General features: G+C 40.8%; 1 protein-coding gene and 1 long non-coding RNA gene across 6 annotated transcripts in view; one reads left to right on the top strand and one right to left on the bottom strand.

The window, feature by feature from the left end:
- IL15 (interleukin 15) overlaps positions 1 to 17,642 on the bottom strand; it is a 49,311-nt gene that overhangs the window by 28,410 nt on the left and 3,259 nt on the right. For 3 of the 5 annotated variants that reach the window (XM_052816090.1, XM_052816072.1, XM_052816081.1), the window contains exon 2: positions 8,112 to 8,241. The exons of the other annotated variants lie outside the window; for them this stretch is intronic. In XM_052816090.1, coding sequence (XP_052672050.1) covers positions 8,112 to 8,165 — 54 coding nt within the window. In that variant the 5' untranslated portion in view covers positions 8,166 to 8,241. The remainder of the gene's footprint in view (positions 1 to 8,111; positions 8,242 to 17,642) is intronic. 5 annotated transcript variants of the gene reach the window in all.
- On the top strand, positions 1,434 to 11,229 carry LOC128154899 (uncharacterized). Its single transcript, XR_008239475.1, has 4 exons — positions 1,434 to 1,984; positions 3,059 to 3,151; positions 9,103 to 9,181; positions 10,225 to 11,229. It is a non-coding gene; the product is annotated as an uncharacterized LOC128154899 (long non-coding RNA).

Here is a 17,642-nt window from a genome sequence, read left to right as displayed (position 1 = left end):
CCTGATGCTCCCAGGTGGCAGTGTGAATGGGATTTGAGGAGCAGAGAAGAGGAAAAAACATCTGTTGGGGCTCACTAAATATGAGGAAGATAATGTAGTATTTCCTGATATGAGATATAGGATTTGAGGCTGACAAACAGGCTGTCCTGTGTGGTAGGGTCATCTGTTGACTATGCTAAGGAGGCGACATAATATTGAAAGCTGAGAAAAAGAGTCATGAGATATCTACAGTGGAAAAAACCTCACATCTCAGATCTTCATGTTTGAAAAAAGAATGGTAGCAGGGAAGGGGAACCACAAATTATTTCTAATTAATTAAGTAATTATATTAAGTGAAGTGAAAGGCACATTCTGCTGTAAGGCAAATAAAGACAGGAAGAAATTACTTAAGTCTAAAATGCTATAGCATACCTCTCAAATTACGTTGACAAATCTATCTGCAAAATCAACAGCAGATGAGATGAGAAGCATTGTGGATGATTAATATGACTCAGGATCTTCATTTTGACATATTATTTGGTCATCTCTCCTTCGCATTAGTATCGTGATGCAAAATGAAATTCACGTTATTTATTACAAAGAACTTTAATATCAGACCTCTTTAGTAGCACAGGGAGTTGTATCTTGGAAGGCCTAAATCCACCAAAATATGCTGGGAAAGTCTAAGATCAGCCAAATTATGGCACAACCGTTCAGCATTCTGAATTCTGAATAGAAGCAAGAGAGCAGGACAGTGGTGCAATTCTCTAACTATGTGGAACAGGATAATGAGGTGAGAAATATCTTTTTTGTATGAAACAAAATGAGTGTAACTGCAAGCTCAAAGCTGTATTCCATTAAATAATATTGTGTTTGTCTGGACATGTTAAAAAAAAAAAGTTTTAAAAAGTAAAATCATGTAGTTATCCAGACAGCTTTTGTAGGAAATTGGAAGTCACAGGAGTCATCTCACTATCTTTATGTGGCTAGCTATTTCTGGGGAAGACAAACAACTGATTAAATAAGCAAATTTTCAGAGCAATTAAGGACACAAAAGTGTACAAAGCATACAAATCAAGGTTCTCTGTCTTTGCTGAAAAGGTTGCTTGAAGGTGTGATAAGGACACATGAAGAAACACATACTTGGGATTCAAGAGAGAAGGAAGCTACTCACCCACATAAGAATTTAGACAAGACATAAAGGCCACCAATTCTACTTTTGCAAAGAGTATCATGAGACATAAATAGTCTAGTGCCTTGTGTTATGGTGCAGTAGAAACAATTACTTTCATAGCAGCCTGAGCTTTATGAGTTTAGTTGGAAGTTGTCTGATAGCGTAGACAAGAGAAGTGACTGTTAATATCTGCATGGCAAATATCTTTTTAATATATAGCTGTATTTATTTTTTTATAACTAACAGAATTCATTTGAAGTAACTGTTATTTCCATAGCTGTTTTTCTTTAAATCAGTACATACAAATGGCACTCTGAGGTCTTTTCCTTCCTCCCCATCCCCCCAACCCCTCTGCAGGATATCTGTTAGAAACCACTGGGGGTTTGTGATTGTAGTCAATCCAACAAAATCCCATGTTCCCTCCAAAAGGACTTAATGAATCACCTATCTTGAGCTGAAGTGAAACTTCTAGATTGTATTTAGGGAGGGAGATTTTTTTTCTTCAAAAAAAGAAGTGCTAATACACTTCCACTTGAAGTTGCTTTCATTTGAAAGTTGCCATACTGACATTTTCCTCTCTTTTCTCCAGCAAAAAAGCTGTGAATAAACTATTCCTGGAGCAACTTCATTCAGGAGAGCATTATTTCTTGGCTCAGGAAACTACCAGTGGACATTGGGAAAGAATGGTGATTCACAACAAGGCTGCTCTGGATAGTGATATGATAGTGAAATGACTACATGGCATGGAAATGAAGCTTATTATTATAAAAATCTGCTCAGAGACAATCTAGAAGTTGAAACAGTATACTAAGGAGATAGTTCCACCTCAAGGTATAGTTTACTACTACTAATCCCTAGCTCATCACTTTGATGAGGACAGATCAAACAACAAGGCTTACAAAATTTTGCAATGGATGACAGATAGTTTTGCACAGTTTGGATTGCCAAACTACATCAAGACTGTTAGGACTCCTGTCTGCACAGCCCTTCAGGTCTTGCAGTCCATCTGTGTAATATTACAAGGCTCAAGCATTTACTACAGCCCACTACCCTGCCCGTGATCCAGTCGCCAGACAAAATGGATAGGGGGAGGATCTCAAGAAGCTGTAGAATGACCAAGAAGTTTTCTGCTGGGAGGTAGAAAAGGAGTTCGCAATGGTTAATGATGAGGCTAATTAGTAACATATAAACGGTCTCTGCCTCAAGTGCCTGAAAAACTTTCTCTATTTGACACAATACCAGCAAAAACAGGGGAGTGGATTTCTGCAATGGCTGGGAAGCAAAACTGCTGAGACAACTTGTTCATGCAATGTAATCCCTCCTGCCAGCTGAGCACAGCATCAAGGTAGTCTGCAAGGAAGCTAGAAGTTGAAGGTTTTATGCAGCTCTTCCTTTAAAAAACACGTTATGATGCTGCATTAAGCCTTTGTTAAATATAAATGTTTTTTACCAGAAAAAAAAGCCACCAACAACAATGCACATTTTTACATCATGAAGTTCAGCCTATAAGAATAAAAATTTCAGACTTCACTGAACGTAACAATGCAGATGTCGCGGGCATGCCTGCAAGTACTGATGCCACAGGTTTGAGTTAGTCTATGCTACAATAAACATAGTATTTCTGTCTGCTGTCCTTGACATATGCACACAAAGGCAAGTAGCAGAAAAAGAGGTGTTGTCAGTGATTCATCATCTTACAGCCCGAGTTGCAGGAGAAGTGCACGGTTGTTCTCAGCATGTCATTAATTTTAGGCTGTGGGGCTTTTCTGGACTGGAGTTTTAATTGGAATGTTCTCCAGCAGGGCCAACCATTTCTGCAGTTATTCCAGCAGCTGTTTCTGGATGTTCCTGTGTTTCTCAGTACTGTCTTCTGACAATTTTCTATGCCTCTCCCTTTTTTCATAGAGGCTCCTCTCTTCTTTCTGTTGTCTGATCCCTCTTCAGGATATGATAATTGAATTGATCTTACTCTACAGGCATGGATGGTGAGCAAAGCAGGTAAAAAAAGGAATATTAATCTGTGTATAGAGATTTGTCTGTTGTTCTGAAATGGAAAATGGTCCTCTCTATGGAAGAGACTTTGTTCGTTATCCTCGCTCAGGAACTAGGGAACAGAATATTTTAATATTACATCAATTTCTCCTTGGCAACAATGATGGAAGTTGTATTTTTGATCAGGTTTGGAATGAATGTCTGTTCCGTGGTTTTTCCCTTTGTTCCCACCACCATCTGGAAAGCTTGGAGAGACAACACATCTTCATTCAGCTTTGTAAAAAAGACCTGATTCAGGCTTAGGCTGTTGAGTTGGCTGAAGACCTGCAGATGTTGGAGCAAGGACAGAACAAGGCAAGTCTGCAGCCTACCCTAACACCAAAGGAAAGCTGTAACTTATAGGCATGTCTCCAACAGGCAACTTTTTCAGAAAGGAAATAGAGCAACACTCCCATAGGTTGCTTTTGCTTTTCTTGGAAGTTTCTCACATAGTGAGAATGTCTACCCAGCCTAACTATCTCACTTCCCAAGATGATATAATTAAAAACTTGTTATGCAGTAATTCATAGAAATGCCCATTGAAGTTGAACCCTAATTTCCATGCTCACCTCTAGTTTCTTTCTTTTTAGGACTTTGATAAATTTTAACTGTTATACTGAAGAGTTATATGGTTGGTATTTGTCCTAAAAATAACTTCGAGGGGAAATAAGGGGAGTGAATATGCCTGGAGCTTTTTTAGAGGCTTTTATTTGTCCAGCAACCTTGGTAGACTTACAGTACAGTAGAATAAATCTAGTTTACAACTGGCTAGATGATTAGAAAGATGTAACAAAATACGGCACATGAAACTTCATTCAAATGTGAGTACAAATTAGCTAATAAAAGCATTGAAATTATGTTCCAGTTATAGACCTAAAGTTGATTGTGTTAAAAAAAAAAAAGTGCTTAATGTATTGATGATGGAAAGGGAGACAGAAGAGAGTAGTGGAAACTGAAAAGGCTGCACTCTCAATGGCATTGTGTTGTCCTTCACAGAACTGCATATCTTGAACACCAGAGAACAAGGGTTGTGTGCCGTGAGTTTTATTCCTCCCATAGATAAACAGGCCTAACAACACTTACTTTAAACTGGCACAGAGTTTCATTGACTCAACTGAGTAAGGAACAGATATTTTAACACCTTTCAGAGAAAAGAAACTAACAACCAAGATCAGGGCTGATTTATTTCATTTTCATGAGTGAATGAATGAATTATATGTACTGGTGGCATTTCAGTGATCTTTTTAAAAGTAAATTTTGATACAATTAGAATGCAAAGAAAATAGGAAGATAAAGTAAATGCATGTGTAACTCTGCAAACATACTGGACAATACATTTTAATGGAATTACTAAACCGCTTCCTTTTCTCTGAAAGACATAGAAAATTAAAAAATATGAAATTTTCCTCAGGTGCCCTGATGTGAGGGAGGGAATCCTCTAATCAGAGCCTTTGAACTTTCAAATTCAGCTGGAGAACCTGACATTAGGAATAATGAATCAGCTAACGTGTAATTTAATCTAAACTTGTAGTTTCAAGTCATATGGTAAACTATTGCAGAAACTTTTGAGAGAACAAAAAATTCTGCTTGTACTAGTAGCTGTTAGAATCAGTGGAGCAAGCCACTGGGTGATATGTACATCTCTCCCCCTTTAATTACTTTGTTCTCATTTTTATGTTAATGTAACTGTTTATATTAAAGATTAATGTCAGGAATAAATTCTTATTCAGCAAACTCCTTAACAACAGCCTTCTAGAATACCACTTAAGAGCATCACACAGCCCACAGTCTAGCACTGGACAGGAGCTAGTTCAGTGCATGCAGAAGCACCTTTGGGTACACTAAGGATAGGTAATTACTTGTGAGCCTGTAGATTAATATCTTCTTTGACTGCTTCCCCGTCAAGTTCCCAAGGACCAGCTACTTTATTCTAACTTTTTCTTTATGGTATCTTTTCCTCTACCATATAGAGATAACTCATAGCAAAGTGGCCAACAGACAGAGATTCAGTTAGTCAAAGTCATTTTGGTAATGGAAGGCTGATATGATTTCTGGAAAACAGACTGGGAACCTTGGTTCCTAAATTTCTGGTAATGTTGTAACTACCTGTCTGTTCTGAAGTGAGTGATACCTGTTTGAGCTGATCCCTGGAAACTGATCTGAAACTTCTATATTCTATTATCAGAATATTCTTAGCTTTTGTGCAGTAGTTTCTAAGATAGTATTTTATAGAAATAATCTCTGTTAAAAATAAGCAAGAAGATAGCTCAACTACAAAAGCATCATCCAGTTCAAATCTTTATTGATCACTAAAGATTTAAAGGAAAAAAATCTTTACAAAACTATTACAGAGTGCACAATAATATATTCTCAGTGGATGGAATCCACTCAGCTTTTTTCCTCAAAGTAGACTATTCTACCATGATTTACTATTTTCAACTTATCTGCACCTTTTTTTTTTTTTATTTTAACAGGCATAACGTAGATGTTAATGGCTATATGTTATATCTGGTTTTAGATACTAAGCCCTATTGGGAAGGATGTTGTCCTTTTTTTGTACCTTCATAGCTACATCATTCACTGTGTATACAAAGCATAAAATGATTAATTTAAGAGATGATAAAGTAGCATAAATGCCAGATGAATACACTTGCACATACATTTAAAAGGGTAGTGGTACAATTGTATTTAAAAATGTTCACTGGCTTTGGAAGCAAACAGAATTGCTTCCAGAAGACATGAGACTTCTTTTAAGTTATCATGAAGGATGGAAGAGATTAAACAGGTAAGTTGTAACAGAGGCAACATTACTATGACCAAAGGGCAAAATAAGCTTTCTTACTGAGATAGTCATACAATCCTATGTCTGCATCTTGCTACGTGAGTAATGGCTTTTTATATTCTTTAAGAGCAGTAGGGGAAATACTATAGTCAAAACAACACTGGCTGTATTTTTATTTGAAATGCTCAGCATAAATAGAAACCTATTTGCTTGTGATGCATTTGATATTTTTACAGGCTTAGAAGAGTAAATAACCTTAACTTGACACACAGGTGCTACAGGTGATCATTATGGAAGAACTAGCATGCAGGAACTTGTACCTGCTCAAGACAGTAGCTCATGATCTACTCTGTCATTATCATATATCATATCTTCAGAACCATCTGATAAGTGCCAGGACGTGCTTTTTTATATAAGAACATGGGCAGGAGACTGAAAATGTAGGGACAAAGGCTCAGGGAGTTATAGCCTGGTGTGGAGAGATGGAATACAATGCAGGAGATGATAGAAGTGTAGACCAGAAAGAAGGTGTAGAAGTGGGAGCACTATAACAACGTGTAATTTGAAAGGCCTGTGACAAGTAGGTCCATGCAGTAGTCTAGATCACAGTACTAGCAGACACCTGAAGCCAGCCAACAAGCGGAAGATACTATGATCTCCTAAAAGTGATCTTTTATCTTTTATCCCAGTGTCCCAACAGAATACAAACAGTAGAATGATAAGGAATTAGATAAAAACAAGAAATAAACCTTGTAACGAGTGACTCAATATGTGAGAGAGATTTGGGTCTGTGACTTAGCTATGCTATATTCTTCACCTGTCCCATAAGCAGCTGCTGTGTGCTCTAATCCTCCCAACTTTCGATAGGCTACATTGGTGGGGTTTGAGTTCCAAATTTTTCTCCATAATCAGGAGGCCTATATTTTTCCTGCTTTTAATAAAAGCTAAGATTCTGATGTAATCACTCTGGCACTTTGCATGAAGTCATATGAAGCTATTTGGTAATCAATTATTACCTCAGTTTTGAGCTGATTCATTGTTTCTATGCTTCTCCAGAAAAGCAGCTATAGTTTCAAGTATGAGCAATTACACGTTTAGCTAAAGAAGCTTTGATCAAAATTCATTGTAGAAAAAATCCACCCTGTCCTAAGCAACAACTTCACTACCATAACTAGCAGGAAGACCATTCAGACAATTCCTGTTTGGCTTTTCCCCCTACCTGCATATTTAGGCAGACTGGCTTTGCACAGGAACCTATCCATCCACAGTGCAGCACGTTGGCATGGAAGGCCGGGTGGGATGCGGCTGCGGAAGCATCGTGGAGGTGCCATGGTGGCAGGGCTATATGCACGGTGCCTGCCTTGGAGACCCGCTGCAGCCCTTGCGCGGTTGAGGGCCCACAGCCAGGGCACTCTGCCTTTTCCTCCATGGCAAGGTACCATGCAGGCAGCTCTCTGCTCTGCTTGTTCCCAAGGGACAATCAAGTGTTTGAAAGTGGGAGAATCCTGCCTCAGGCTGCCAGGTCCCCCAGCAATAGGCTCCACTGCTTAGGAAAGGAGCCTACCTGGAGGAAGGGAAGGACTGGCCTGCCAGTGCAGAGCTGTGTGCAAGCCTGGGAGGTCCTGAGTGCCAGATGCTAATGGCTTTTGGGTTATAACGAGGTCACCCAGCCACGCTGCATACTGGAAACACAACTGATACAGAATCATCTAGAAAGCGTGTTGAGGAGCTCTGAGGAGTGCTACAGAGGCTGGACACATGCAAGCATTTCCCTCCTGTATTAAACACTCTTTTGAGGGTCAGCGGTTATGGCCTTGCATGTTGCAAAAGGTCAGCTAGGCATGGGCATTAAGTCCAAGCAAGAGGCAAAGTCTGCTAGAACTTGCTGTGCCCCAAATAAACTGTGAAAAACACGAATGTGAAAAAATCCAGACCTATTTACTATGTAATTCTCGTACAAGTGAACAAGGAGTGGAAAAAACAAAGCAGAAAATTATAGGGTGCTAGTGACCTCATCTAAAATACTGGAAATGTTTCCAAGCCTTACATTTGATGTATTACCTCGTTTTCTTGTTGGGCTGTAAAATAACATTTAAAGCTTTGCTGAAATTTCCTAAAATGCCATGCTGTTTAAGTAACACTTACCTGACTGTCCAGCCTGCTCAATGCTCCAGCAGGGTTTTGTGTTGGGCGCCCCATCCCCAGAATCCTGCCTGCTGGAACATTACTCAGAGCAGAAGCATGGAATCTGAATCAGGAAAGTACACTGTGGGACCTAGACATGGAAAAAATATGTATGTTGCAATGAAATTCTGAGTGGCTCTCAGCCCATCTATTAAGAGCATTCAAAGCTGAAATTTCACAAGTAACTTTTGCAAGATGCCTTTAAATCTTCTAAATTAATGGAAATCACAAGACACAGACTTTTTAAAAGGGTTATTTTTATCTAGGTAAGAGACCCATTTTTGAATGCTGCAATATAATGGGGGTTGCCCCTGGAAAATGTGTATTGTCATCAAAGGACAATTTATTATGACTTCTGATAACAATCACAAGAGAGGTTTTAGCCCAGCTAGCTAGTATTAAAGTCATTAACATCAGTATAATTCTGGTTTTTATAAAGGGCTGGAAGAGTTCCCCTAATTACTACAACACAGCATGACAATTCCTTTTAATAGTTGCCTTTTACGTAGACACAGTACAGTCTAGCTATGCTATTTTACTTTTGTTCTCCCCTATTTTATAAAATAAATTAGAAGAGAATAAATGAGGCAAACCACACCGAACCAAGGTCAGGTCAGCAGCAATCCACTATACCACCTCCATTTAAACAGTGTTTTCATAAGTAAGGATCATGGCAACTGTCTAACCAGCTCATTCCCCTTTTTATTACCTTTTTACAGATGACACAATAAAACCTAATTGGAATGTTTCCCATCTCTTTCAGAAACTTTTTTTTTTCCTAGATTCACTTTCAAATCTTGCAAGCGTTGGAGTTGGAGAAACAAGCACATTTTTGTTCAAATAACTGGTTTTGTATTCACAGCAAGACCTTGAAGAGATACAGCAGAAAATTATGAAGATATGTTGACAGAACAGTTTATTTGGACATTAATATTAGTATTTTTTATAAAAGGAGTCCCAAGGCAATCTGCAAGAAAATAAGTTTGTGAAGGAGGCTGCCTACGGAAGTTGTGGACGCTCCATCCTCAGAGGTATTAAAAAATCAACCAAGCCTGGAGCAACCTGCTCTAATGTTGAAGTTAGCCCTGCTTTAGGTGGGAGGCTGGAAAAGGTGACGTGTAGATGCTGCTTCCGATATAAATTATTCAATGAAATTAAGCCTTGAATTAAAAACTGTGATGGAGAACAGAGGCAGAAATATGCAAACACACAGATGTGTGATTGCATAAACATTATTTTCTTAGAAAATTAAACATTGATAATTTCAAAGATATGGGCTGGGAGCACAGTCCTATTTCTATATATGTAAAGTGGCTATTGCCTACAGTTTTGTTAGGGCCTTCTGCAGCTGGGTCTCGAACAATAAGACTCAGTTTCAGTTGCTTTTAGTTTGGCCAAGCTGAAATTGTTAAGAGCTGAAATTTCCTACACTGACTTCCTTATTCAGGCTAGTGATTTTCTTTTAAGTTCCATCAAGAGTAGTTCAGTCATTTCTAAAAACAAATTAGCAGAAATACACATTTCTTTCATATAAAGAAAATGTTTATAACCATTTAATTAAAGCTGTGCTTTTTAGTAATGTGTTCAAGTTTGGCAGCCTAGAAAACCTGCACAAACTTGGCCAAGTCATGAGTGGCTTAGTTTACATAATTGCAGAAGAGATTTGTTGGCACTGTGTAGCTGGTCTGCAGCAGTCTCTTCACAATGAACATACTCCATCTCAGAGCTTCAGAGGCAAACAGAACTCTGTATAAAAAAGAAGGCTCCCTGCAGGAACAGTGTGGTGAAGGCTGAGGAACAGAAATCCATGATGCTGCTGGTACACAGCAGTGGCATTTGAGTAGCATGACCGAATGGAGAGCACAGCAAAGAATTAAGACAGGGTGGAGTTGAAAGGAAGGAGGAAAGGTTGGGTGTAGCAGAAGTGGGAGGATTTATGAACACTAAAGCATATTCTTCCTGAGAACTTGAAACTCAATCCCATGCTCACTGCCTTCCCATGAATTCATAATTTTAAAAAGGTACTAAATCTTTAATCACAGTATGATGTAATGCTTTCCTTTTTCTCTCACAGGATTTATGAACAAAATGGATTCTGTTCACAAAATGGATCAAGTTCCTGGAAAAAAAAAAACCTGTATAAATGTCCTTATTTGAAGAAGGAAGATGTGTTGAAAAGGATGCAGAAGATCACAGAAAAAGAAGCATGGGTTCGATGACAAAGGCAGCTGAATGCAGCCCTGAGGAAGAGAGCCCTGTCCCTGCCTTCATCTCACCATCTCCCTGTGATCTGGGCAAGTTCCTTAACCCAGATTTTTCACAAGCGACAATCATTTTCTGAGTTCCCTCCTACAAGAAATCTTGACTTTAAGTTGCTTTGTATATCTGCCCTTAGGATGAAATGCTTCATGCTCCCCAATCATATATTTCTAGTTGTTATAGTCAGCTAGCTCAGATGCAGGTTTCTCCAGTGCAGATGCTACAGTTTGAGGAAATGAGTGCCCTCTACAGAGCTTAGTTCAAAGCAAGCATTGAATTCTCACAGCTGTCTGTGTTGACATATAGCACCCAGAACAAACTGGGTGCTATATGTGGAAACGGACAATCCTAGGGAATGCTAAACAATCTCTTAAAAAAAAAAAAAAATCCATCTCCGGGTATCACATACAGGACCCAATATCATTAGGTTATTCCAATCTTTTTCCATTTGTAAAGCAAAATTCCCATTTTCTTATCCTTCAGGACTTTTGAGAAAAATGAACTAATTCTTGTTCAAGAAGCAATTGGATACTACACTGATAAGTGCCATAAAGGGAGGGGAAAAAAAGATAAAATTAACTATTCTGGATTTACAACATGGTGCAAGGGATGTGCAGCAAATCAGACATGGGGCCACACAAAAGAAGAATACATGAAATACAGAATATCTGCTTTTCCTGGTTTTCCTGGTTTTTATTTAAATCTATATATATATTCTAGCCAGTGTAAAATCACATTTCTTGTGCCTGTGTAACTAACTACTATAAGATACAGTGTAACTAAGGCTGTAGACCTTTTTTTATTAAATAAAGAAGATTTAAAATTAAATAAAATTAATGAAAGAAAGCTGTAAGCAGAGAGGCAGCATGTAAACCCCAATCTGATGACTTTTGCCATCACCAGCATCCAGTGTTGGTCATTGCAGGGCAGGTTGACACCTGGAATCCCCAGGCTGAGAACAGGAACCGGTGAAATCCCAGGTGGGCTCCCAGTGCCACTCTCTCTCCCATCCCTTCTGCTGCCTGGCAGTGATCTACACTGTATGTGGCAGCCCTGAGTACAACTGATCACATTAACTCTAGTATCAGAACTAATCTAGCCTCAGGAATGTGAAACACTGTTTGATCTATTTACCCTGCCAAGAAGGAGCACAAAGGAGAACTCCACCTAGCAATTATACCATTACCAATGTACACGAGCAGGGAAACAAACCATACTTTTTGGTTTTCTGCCACAGGCTACAATATATGAGCCTGCGAGAGTTACTGTGACTCCCATTCCCGTATTCTTAAAAGCATGCTACATGCACTTGGCTTTAACAGGTATGCAGATGTCTGTTATTTTAATGACATTCAAACTGGGGCTACATGACTCAGGAGAGAGCCAGTATGGCTTATACAAACAGATATAATTAGTTATTTTTGAACAAGTGTGCTTATGTTCATACCTGTTACAAGCAGGTTGGTGGCAGTAACCAGCTGCAGCTTTCAGATGTCAGGTGCATAGATTTCCATGTTCCTGCAATACCTCTCCTTACTCCTGGAAGGGCAGGTAAGGTTCCTACTTCCCCTTGCAGGAAGACAGACAGTGACACTTTGTCATGTGCCGGAGATACACGCAGGCACCACTGGTACAAGTGCCATAATTCTTGGCCATTGCAGCTTCAAAGAGGCCACAGAGTTCATGCCTCATTTTCCATCACATTGGTTACAGAATTGATATTATGTTAATAATAGTTAACAACATATTAACAGTTAAGATATGTGGACTGAAACCTTATGGGTGTTGTTATTCCTTTACCTAAAATGGGTCTTCTACTGCATGAGTTGTTCAGAAGATTATTAGCTCAACAACTGCATCGTCATATTTTGTATCTGCACAAACAGGATCTGTGGCAGACAGTGACCTGACATCGCCAATGAGCTCAAGTCCTTTCTCCAGCAGAGGCAATGAACTTCTCCACGCTGTCGTTATTTATAGCTTAAACTCTAGGGAAGAAAATTACTAAGCACTTGACACTCACAGCCTTCTGGCAGAGACTGCAGCTAGGGAGAGGTGCAGTGGGAACCGTTTTTGGCTAGCGGTTTAGAATATGGTGATCCCTCTACTCAAAAATAAATTACAGCCAGTAAATTTGCTTCACTTGTATTTTTGTTTACAAAAGGCACCCTGAAACATTTGATAAATTCTAGTCATGGGTGGGCTGGTTTAGCAACTTCGGCATAAGATTTTTTTAACCGTCACAGAGTGCAACCCTTCAAGTCTACAGGTATTTTTATAAAACTGGCTTTTAAAAACAGTTCCTCCGTAGGCGAAAAAATCAGCCATTTTTTGGTAAAGAATTTTTAAGCATTGGCACTAGAGTTAATTGATAAACTATTAAACTGTTAAGTTGTGATTTATAGCAGCTATAATGGCAACAATGTCTGAGTGATCACCCTATGCTGTCACTGAAGACATACCTCATCTGTTATAGCATGAAATACTGTAAGATGGCTTGTAATAATGCATATATCTTGTTACCTGCTGATAATAACCTATCAGCAAGGACAACAGTTTAATTATATACTACATGTCCTGCTGGCTTCCAAATATTTCTGCTGCTCTTCAGTAACTTCTTAGCTAAAAAAGAATCAGTCTCCTTATTTTACACTAGTATGTTAATTTATGAATGGAAGACAGAAAGCTTTTATTAGCTGCCGAGGTGCCTGAATTCTTTGTGTTGTCATCATGATATAAAAAATCTAGCCCCCGCTGCCCATAAATCCTGACAGATAGTGGAGAACAGGCCCCAGATTGGCTAAAGGATGTGAAGAAAATCCCAGACTAGACCTCTCACAGAGATGTGCAGAATATTATCTCAAAGGTGGCACTCAGCCCTGGCCAAGTGGGATCTCTGCTTACACCGATGCAGTACAGGCAGCTTGGATGAAATGTCTGTCTCTTATTGTCCTTCCTTCAGCTTCATTCTGAGCATGGGATCATAGCACCCACCTTGGGAACAGCACTGGCCCAGCAAGAGCAGAGGAGCCTTCAGTACACAGGAACCTTTGAGGTGGGCACCAGCGGCTAAGGTTCAGTGTTTGGCACAGAAGCAGTGAGAAGGTAAGTTGATCTGGGATTAATGATACAAAATTGGAAGTCCTTTTGTCTGTGAAAGAATAATCTGTGTGTCTTGGTACTGGGGACTTCCAACATAGTCCTATCCCTTTGAACTCCTGCTCAAAAAGGAGTTTTAGGCATATATTCCCATGAGGACCTATTAATAGTGCTTTCTACCAGAGTTTGGTCTTTGCAGAGACAAATATATCAGCTTGTTTGTTAATATGTCAGTATTTATTCCTGGAGTGAACTCCTGTCCTATCAAAGCCTGTAAAATGGGAATGAGAAATCTGGGTGGAGTGAGAAGAATGTCTTTAAATTTGGGAACTACTTATAAAAAAATAAGATTTGCTTCTTACACATTTCTCTGAGTAATAAGTAGCCAATAATAAATAACTGATAGTAGGGATTTCCCCCCTCCGTTACTGAGCAATTACCTTTGAAATAATTTTGAAAATTAGAAATATTTTAGTATGCATGCACAGCAAATGGACATGTTTGAGATGCTCTTGCTATGCCTAACACACTATAATTTGGTGTAGAGAATTGGAAATTTATTATAATGAGAATTGGCAGTGCATTACAGTCCTGTAGTTAAAATAACCTTTAAAGTCACTACCTTCCATTATGAGTTTTTAAGTGCACAGAAAGACCTCATGAAAAACATGAATGCAAGGGTATTCACCCTCCCAGGTTTTAGCTCCTATTGATGGTGCAGTGATGAAATAGAGGATATAGCAACAAGACCATGTCATGTAAAAAACAAGAGGAATAAAATATGTACTTCTGTGCAGACTAACAAGTTTGTTCCAACAGCTGAGGTTGGGCTGCTATGCTTTACTGATCCCTGCAAGCAATAACACTGTGCTGGCCTGCAGAACAGTGATGTACTTCACACCACAAAACACGTTATTTTGATAGAACAACATGTCTCACAGAGGGGTTGTTCCAGACTGTACTTCTCCCTGCTGTGCTGGCTGCAGGAGGCGGAACTCCCTGAGTACAGAAAAGGGAAATACTTGGCTTACAGAACCCTGCACCTGGCATTGGAAGATTTGTGTCAAACGTGTTAGTGGTCATGGCCTGGAAGAGACTGCAAGCTGAAGTGAGGAGGAACTTTTCACTCTTCAGAAAAAATCTAGCATTTTGTTGTCCATACTACCCTATTACTCCACATCAGCCTGTACCTCTGTCCCCTGTGATCCCTCTTTATTTTCAGTGAAGATCTAGGAAGCCTCAGAATGGATCTGACCATAATATTCTTTTTCCCAGAGAATTCAAACATTCTTAAAGACAGCAGGGTATCATAGAATAATTTAGGTTGGAAAAGACCTTCAAGATTATTGAGTCCAACTGTTAACCTAACACTGCCAACTCCACCACTAAACCATGTCCCTAAGCACCACATCTACACATCTTTTAAATACCGCCAGGGATGGCAACTGAACCACTTCCCTGGACAGCCTGTTCCAATGCTTGACAACCTTTTCAGTGAAGAAGTTTTTCCTAATATCCAGTCTAAACCTCCCCTGGCGCAACTTGAGACCATTTCATCTCATCCTATCGCTTGTTACTTGGGAGAAGAGACCGACCCCCACCTCGCTACAAGCTCCTTTCAGGTAGCTGTAGAGAGTGATGAGTTCTCCCCTCAGGCTCCTTTTCTCCAGGCTAAACAACCCCAATTCCCTCAGCCTTTCCTCATAAGACTTGTGCTCTAGACCCTTCACCAGCTTCATTGCCCTTCTCTGGACACGCTCCAGCACCTCAACATCTTTCCTGTGGTGAGGGGCCCAAAACTGAACACAGTGTTCAAGGTGCAGCCTCACCAGTGCCGAGTACAGGGGGGCAATCCCTTTCCTGCTCCTGCTGGCCACACTATTTCTGATACAGGCCAGGGTGCTATTGGCCTTCTTGGCCACCTGGGCACACTGCTGGCTCATATTCAGCTGGCTGTTGACCAACACCCCCAGGTCCTTTTCCGCCAGGCAGCTTTCCAGCCACTCTTCCCCCAGCCTGTAGCATTGCATGGGGTTGCTGTGACCCAAGTGCAGGACCCAGCACTTAGCCTTGTTGAACTTCATACAATTGGCCTCGGCCCATCGATCCAGATCCCTCTGTAGAGCCTTTCTACCCTCAAGCAGATCAACACTCCTACCCAACTTGGTGTTGTCTGCAAACTTACTGAGGGTGCCCTCGATCCCCTTGTTCAGATCACTGATAAAGATATCAAACAGATCTGGCCCCAATATTGAGCCCTGGAGAATACCACTTGTGACCGGCCACCAACTGGATTTAACTCCATTCACCACAACTCTCTGGGCCCAGCCGTCCAGACAAGTTTTTACCCAGCGAAGAATACACCCATCCAAGCCACAAGCAGCCAATTTCTCCAGGGGAATGCTGCGGGAAATGGTGTCAAAGGCTTTACTAAAGTCCAGGTAAACAACATCCACAGCCTTTCCCTCATCCATTAAGTGGGTCACCTTGTCATAGAAGGAGCTCAGTTTAGTCAAGCAGGACCTGCCTTTCATAAACCCATGCTGACTGGGCCTGATCACCTGGTTGTCCTGTATGTGCCGTGTGATGGCACTCAAGATGATCTGCTCCGTAACCTTCCCCAGCACCGAGGTCAGGCTGACAGGCCTGTAGTTCTTTGGATCCTCCTTCCAGTCATTCTTGTAGATGGGTGTCACATTTGCTAACCTCCAGTCAGCTGGCACCCTCCCAGTTAGCCAGGACTGCTGATAAATGATTGAAAGTGGCTTGGTGAGCATTTCCATCAGCTCCCTCAGTACCCTTGGGTGGATCCCATGTGGCCCCATAGACTTGTGTGTGTCTGAGCGCTGTAGCAGGTTGCTAACCATTTCCCCTGGGATTATGAGGGCTTCATTCTGTTCCCCGTCCTTGTCTTCCAGCTCAGGGGGCTGGGTACCTGGAGAACAACTGGTCTTATTATTAAAGACTGAGGCAAAGAAGGCATTAAGTACCTCAGCCTTTTCCTCATCTTTTGTCATTATATTTCCCCCTGTATGCAGTAAAGGATGGAGATTGTCCTTAGCCCTCCTTTTGTTGCTGATGTATTTATAGAAACATTTTTTATTTTCTTTTACGGCAGTAGCCAGATTAAGTTCTAGTTGGGCCTTTCTGATTTTCTCCCTTCATAACTTCATGACATCCTTGTAGTCTCCTGAGTTGCCTGTCCCTTCTTCGAGAGGTCATAAGCTCTCCTTTTTTTCCTGAGTTCCAGCCAAAGCTCTCTGTTCAGCCAGGCCAGTCTTCTTCCCTGCCGGCTCATCTTTCGGCACATGGGGACAGCCTGCTCCTGTGCCTTTAAGATTTTCTTCTTGAAGAATGTCCAGCCTTCCTGGACTCCTTTGCCCTTCAGGAATGCCTCCCAAGGGACTCTGTCAACCAGGCTCCTAAACAGGCCAAAGTCCACCCTCTGGAAGTCCAAGTAGCAGTTCTGCTGACCCCACCTCCTTACTTCTCCAAGAATCAAAAACTCTATCATTTTGTGATCGCTATGCCCAAGATGGCCTCCAACCATCACATCACCCACAAGTCCTTCTCTGTTCGCAAACAACAGGTCCAGTGGAGCACCTTCCCTCACTGGCTCACTCACCAGCTGTGTCAGGACGTTATCTTCCACACACTCCGGGAACCTCCTAGACTGTTTCCTCTCTGCTGTATTGTATTTCCAGCAGACATCTGGTAAGTTGAAGTCCCCCATAAGAACAAGGGCTAGCGATCGTGAGACTTCTCCCAGCTACTTATAGAGTATTTCGTCTGCCTCTTCATCCTGGTTGGGTGGTCTATAACACGCTCCCACTGTGATATCTGCCTTGTCGGCCTTCCCCCTGATTTTTACCCATGAACACTCAACCCTATCGTCACCATCATTAAGCTCTAAACAATCAAAACACTCCCTAACATACAGGGCTACCCCACCGCCTCTCCTTCCTCCCCTATCCCTTCTAAAGTGTTTATAGCCATCCATTGCAGCATTCTAGTTGTGCAAGTCATCCCACCATGTTTCTGTGATGGCAACCATGTCATAGTTTTCCCGCTGCACAACCGTTTCCAGCTCCTCCTGTTTGTTGCCCATGCTGCACGCTTTGGTGTAGATGCACT

This window comes from Harpia harpyja, chromosome 2, assembly GCF_026419915.1.
Source record: "Harpia harpyja isolate bHarHar1 chromosome 2, bHarHar1 primary haplotype, whole genome shotgun sequence".
Taxonomy (NCBI): Eukaryota; Metazoa; Chordata; class Aves; order Accipitriformes; family Accipitridae; genus Harpia; species Harpia harpyja.
This window is presented reverse-complemented; position numbering and strand designations above follow the sequence as displayed.